The 6,115-nt window shown below is 38.3% G+C and overlaps 1 protein-coding gene across 7 annotated transcripts in view; it reads right to left on the reverse strand.

Moving 5' to 3' along the window:
• LOC309704787 (uncharacterized protein) overlaps positions 1-5,752 on the reverse strand; it is a 62,781-nt gene extending 57,029 nt beyond the window's left edge. For 6 of the 7 annotated variants that reach the window (XM_082530208.1, XM_082530209.1, XM_082530207.1 and 3 more), the window contains exon 1: positions 1,982-2,109. In XM_082530208.1, coding sequence (XP_082386334.1) covers positions 1,982-2,026 — 45 coding nt within the window. In that variant the 5' untranslated portion in view covers positions 2,027-2,109. Of the gene's footprint in view, positions 1-1,981; positions 2,110-5,700 lie in introns of those variants that run through there. The other variant, XR_014276372.1, reaches the window with a different exon arrangement.
• Positions 5,753-6,115: the final 363 nt, after the last annotated feature.

A 6,115-nucleotide genomic window follows, 5' to 3' on the forward strand; every position in this document is an offset into this window, starting at 1 on the left:
GTACATGTACCAGTACGCGCTGCTCAGTTCTTCCCCAGAGAAGCTACATGTGCTGTCCAGACGTTGCTGCTTTTTGCGTTGTCGGCCAGAACACGTAAATCCTAACAACGCACACATGACAGCGGGAGCTATGACTGACTGAGCTGGCTGGAGGCAGGATCATCTCATTAAAACCGCAGGTATCCAAACAGAACTAAAACCCAGCTCCCCATCCTTCCTGCTTAGCTCAATCATCTCCCACATAAGCTCTGCAATAAAACCTTGTATTTTAAACAAACCCATCCGATCTGATCTATAAACCTCATTCAGCTTGAACACCGCAATGATCTGTTTATAGTGATTAAGGGCAGCATCTGCCTAAAACTGGTGAGAGAATCATGCATAAACATGTGACTCATAGCGAGGACAGTGGGAAAGGGATTGGGGAATAATTGGCTTGAATTGATACAAGACGAGGACACTGGGGCCATTTCCAAAAACTCGACTAAAGAACAGTAAATCTCTGGGGCTAATCACGATAATAGTAACAGCAACCATGTGTTTAAATAAATTACTTTCTCCAGCAATGGCACAGCTCTGTCTTGATGTTAGACAGCTCATCATAATAAACACTACAGTAGGATGAGACTCATCACAAAGTCATCAGTTTCCAGGGAATATCAACAAAAATATGTAACACAATATGACTGCTTGGAGTTGTGGCTATTTGCTATTAACGTGTCCAGATGAGCTAGTTTTGGGGGAATTTTGACTCTCTGGGAAATTAGACTGGAGGCTGAGGTGTGTGTATAGCATCAGATGTTCTCATGTAATGCAACAGTTATTCAGCCCCAAGGGTTACACATTAGACTGGAAAGAAAATATCCCACTTCCTGCTTGGTCTGTTTTTTTTGTAGGGGGATACCTCACGTAACTTCACAGCCTGCAGTTATACAGCCACTACTCAAACCAGTAGGATGAGGTCCGCTTGTCACCATGTGTTGTTCCCCGTCACTGTTACACTGTCCAGAGTCACAAAACATGTATCCCTGACAGGAATTTGGGACAACTGTTTAAACCTACTGCTTGAAACTATGTATCACAAGAGGCCAGTAGTCTATCAAAGTGTAGTGCCAGTCAAAAAGCACATTTGATATATCTAATTTTAGTAAATTTCTCAATTTTTTTTTTTATCCAGTTCACACGATTTTGTGTCTATGTTATGTTGAAACAAGCCATAACATAGACACAAACATAGATGGTGTTTAAACGATGGACAAAACTACTGTCACCCATTAAGTTTGTGGACTCCATATTTTTGACTCTTAAAGCACCAGGTTTTGAGGTTATTTATAGAAAAAAGAATGTAGTACTCATAAATATACACAGATTACTGTGTAATTACGTCTTCCTTCTATAGGATGAACTTGTGGAGTGGACACTGGTACAGGGAAGCCGCCATCTTGCCCTGCTGTTTTGAATACTGTGGTTGAGATCGGCATCACCCTTCAGACTCATGTTTTACATACATGGCTAGACATTTCCAAAGGAGAAAAAACTCATAGGCGTTCATTTTTAATTCATCATCCGATAAGATATGAAGGATCACACCTGTGTTTTATCATCTGATAAGGGGTCCGCTTCATCAGATAAGTGGGAACATGGAGGAAAGACACAACGCGACAGGGGTCTGGATAAAACGTCATCCTCTTTGTCCTCACCTCAAGCCTAAAATCTGGGCTCTAACACACAAAAATGTGCATTAACATACAATTACTTATTGTCAGCAGTTTAAACATGTGACACTCCCATCTCTTGACAGCTGACAATGAGGCGGCTAACAACAACAACAGCTGGTTATAAGCTAACATTATGCCAGCTTCTTGAATGTCCTAAAAGTTGCACCAGCTAACAGTAGCTAACAGAGGCTAACTGATGCTAACAACAACAAACACAGGAACGCTTACAAACAGAAAAGTTGAGGAGATCCTCAAAAACTCACCTCAGTATTGATGTCAATGGTCACAGGTGAGCGCCAGTGACTCATCAACCCATATTATACTTTTTTTACAGCCCTTATGAGTAGTGTTCTTGGTATTTGAACGTGTTGCTTGAGCATGTGAGAGTACATTGGCTTTATTTACTTGCCTAGTGATTCGCTTCACTAATGGTTTTTAGTTTCAGTAATAAACCTTAAGTTTTTTAATCTGACCTTACTGGCTTTGGGCTCATTTATGTTACCTCCCCTCTCGCCTAGCTGAGCCGGGTCGTAACATCGTCTAAATTAAATAGATGCACTCAGAGTGTTTGGGTGACTGGGAGGTAAAAATGTAAAATACAGATATCAGTATTTGTTTAACCCATAAACTTTTATTGCTAAGTGCTGATAATATTTAAATATGTAAAAATATAGTGTTCACAGAAATGTTTTTAAATGCAGAAGAAACAGATTTATACACAGAAGAAATGGCCACAGCCTAAATGTACTGTAAATGTAATGTTTCTGATCTCTTTTGAGTGAGTGCTTTTTTTGGACCATATTTAGACCAGAAGATGCCGTGCTACGTTATCAGCTAATGCTAGGAGTGTGGAGGTATTAGTTAGCTAGATACATCCATTAACTTGAGTATATTGCACAAATTCACATATCTACTAATCAAAGAAACAAAGTCAGAATACCATAATTTCTCTCACCAGACCTTCTTCTTGCCTTTTGGATGGGCTGCAGCACACATTAGGCCATATTATTTGTCAGATAATTAAAATGCTATGAACGGCACTAACAGCACAAACATGGTTGAGAGATGTAGCTCAGTGATCTGGATTAGCATGGGTGTGATAGCAGAAAGCTAATGGCAGCAGGTGTTGAAAATCTATAAATAGAAAACATTTTTGCACCAAGCTGTTTTTCAAAAGTGTTTAAAAATTGACGAAGCAGAAGCTTAGACACATACCAACATCTCACTTCTGACACCTATGATTGTTTTGCCTTTTCTAAAACTGCATTAACTACACTACATTAGAAATGTTTTGGAGACAGTTACAACAATCGAGTCATCATCGCAGATAATAATATTGGAAGGGACTGAACTATGCTAACCTGATATCATTGGTCAGCAAATAAAATGTGCCATTTTTTATAGATTTTGTTTTGCTGAATCCAAGCTTTAAAAAATAAAGAAGACTGGTACTCCAAGGATATGTACCTGTGTGCACCTATGTACTATGTTTATATGAGTTTTAATCATTCTGTAACATTTGTCTACTTATCATTTTATGGTAATATCATATAGTATACTTGACTTTTTCTTCCTTATGGAATAAATTTTTAAAAATCTATATAAAAAAGAGATAATATAGAACATTTTTAGAAAATATAACACTTTATTTAACAATGTAGGAGAAAACCTTGGTGACTGTTACGTATGTTGAACCTGACATGTGAAAAAACATATTATTGACATGATGATGAAATGTTTTTAAAATTTTTAAAAACATAAAGATGTTATTTATTGCTAGAGTCATTTCAACAGTCCATTCAAATTCGGTTTACATCCACCAATGTCTTTAAAGTCAACTTAATGATTATTGGTCCAAAACGGACAAAAGGCCTTATAAACTATGATTCAAGTAATGTATATAGTGTGGCTTATATTGTCAACATGTTGAATGTACCATATAAAGATTTAAATTATGATGTCATCTGACCTCTCCTTCAAGGTCAAATAAGGTCAAACTTTCATAAAATGGTTTTTATCTTTAAAATGATGCTGTTTTTGTTTGAACTGGCAACATTTAGGAAATAACACTGCTATATGCAGACTCTAAATCTCATATAATTCGCATCCAAATATCATGTTACCTTTGACCTCTGACCTCACTTTAACATTTCACATCTGCCTTTCTTTCAAGTTGAACCTAGAATGTGTTGTGTTTAAAGAAAGTATGTTTAAGAGAAAAAGAATGAGGTGCCAAGTTAGAAATATACTGTAGTATAATATCATATAACAAACTCAAGTCATTCATGTCCAGCCTTTTTAAAAATCAATACAAATTCCTACCCCTAAATAATCATATGCTCCAACATGCGTCCTCCTCTATATGTATTCAAAGTAAACATCAGTCATGCTACTCTTACTTGATTTTTACTGCATTGCTAACGTCTTAAAGTAAGTTAAAAAAAACAAACCAACCAAATGAAAAACCAAAACCAAATGAATCTATACTAAATGCAATCCTTGTGAGCTGCCTGGTTTTGGTGAAGGGTTTTTTTTAATATACTTTCAAAAACACGTAACCATATTTTGCAGCCCTGCATATTTCCTGCTAGAAGAGTAAAATCAGAGTCTGAGTAGAGATGAAAAGCTCAGATTTGAAACTTGACAGCTGCATTTCATGCTCGTTAAAGTTCCAGCTCATAAGATCCCAACTTCATCAAGACCAGATAACACTGAATTACATTTATTCCACCGTACATTTGGAGTTTTAATAACTTCTGCTTTCAGTTAAAGAGTTTATAATGTAAAATCAAATGTAAAACTCCAGGTCATGCAAACTCTCTAATGCAGACACGTCCTCCAACCCTTAGCTCACTTGATGACTGTTTATTCTTTCAGTTTTTCCTGTAAAAAAGCATCATTTGCTTTGCAGAGGGAAGAAAGTTGGGGACTATTTTCAGCTGCAGAAAAAGACAGCAGTGGGAAGAAACATGTGTGACTGAGTGAAAGTAAACTGCAGTCACTTAGTGAAATGATGTGACTCACTGATTCATTTTTAATAGTTTGTTAAAAAGAACGAAGTCCTGTGGTGCAGAGAAGTAATATATCACGCTCAGTTTGGCTCATTTAGGAGGATAAATTCACTGTTGGTTTTGGGCTCTTCTGGTCTTTTCGCTTTTTTCAGATAAAATAAAATCCTCAGTTGCTACAAAAGTTTACAAAAGATTACTTGACAGTAATTGTGGCTTGGGGGTAATTTCAGTGGAATGTTTAGAGTGAAGGTTTTACTCACTGCTTGGTTGAGTTTCTTTTTGTAAGAACTGGCATTGGCCGTGACATCAGTCTGTTTATGTGTGTAAGTGTGTGTCTCTGTGTGTGTGGGTGTGCGAACTGAGTTGGCTGTGCTGCAGATAAAAGTGAAGTCGAGCTCGTCGCTACATCAAAATCACACTGGGGGCGCGAGTTAAGCGCTCAGCCGGCGGACACGCTCGATACCTCAGCTCTCACACTGTGAAACACGGGGTGTTTCGCTATGTGTCTACAGTACGTGTGAGTGAGCGCACACTTGTGTGATCGTCTGCGAGGCAGGCCGAGCTGGTTTTAATAGTTTCCAGAGGTTTGACGCGTGTCAGCCAATAAAAACACAAGCACCTAGAAAACGTTGAGCAATTCAGTTCCTGTGTTCACCAGGTTATCAATGCTACGAGTGCCAAAGACCTGACCTGTTCTGCTGGTTGTGTTTGCAAGGATACTGTACTGCGATAATACTTTCACACGCATCTATCCTGTACGAGCCACAGGAAACACAGTAGAAAGAGGTGAGTCAGTGAAACTAAACATAAGCTGCTAAACATGACATCTGATCCATAAATGTCCACAATCAAAGTGGAGAAAGCCCTACAAGCCAGTAATGAAAAAAATCACCTCTTTATTACAGTTTTTGGACTAATGAAGCACAACTAACAGTAAAACACTGGAATGCCAGTAAATTCAGAATTCCTACCAGTGGTCCAGTATTCCCTTTCTTTCTCCCTCCTCTTTTTTACGACAGACGCAGATGAAACCGGAGAGTGAATAACAATACTTTGGGTCTTAGTTAAATACAGGATCAGTAAAACATACCCAGCCTGGCCTCTGTGATGGTCTGGGCGAGCCAAAAAGCCTCCCGATTTCCCCTTTGCAGGCCCACAACACACACAGATCTCGCTCGTAATGAAGGGTTTCTGTTTGGCTGCTTTTTTGTTTGTTTTTTTAGAGGGAACCCCTATGGAACAATGTATAGATTATATATGTACTAAGAACGTGTGTCTCAAATATAAGCAGAGACATGGGTCGAGGGTGGATGTCAGCCTTTATAGTGTTTGCATATCTTCTTTTATGCTCAGCAAGTTAAATATTTTCCACAGGGCTGTTGTGCA

This window comes from Aulonocara stuartgranti, assembly GCF_965226115.1.
Source record: "Aulonocara stuartgranti genome assembly, chromosome: 4".
Lineage (NCBI taxonomy): Eukaryota > Metazoa > Chordata > Actinopteri > Cichliformes > Cichlidae > Aulonocara > Aulonocara stuartgranti.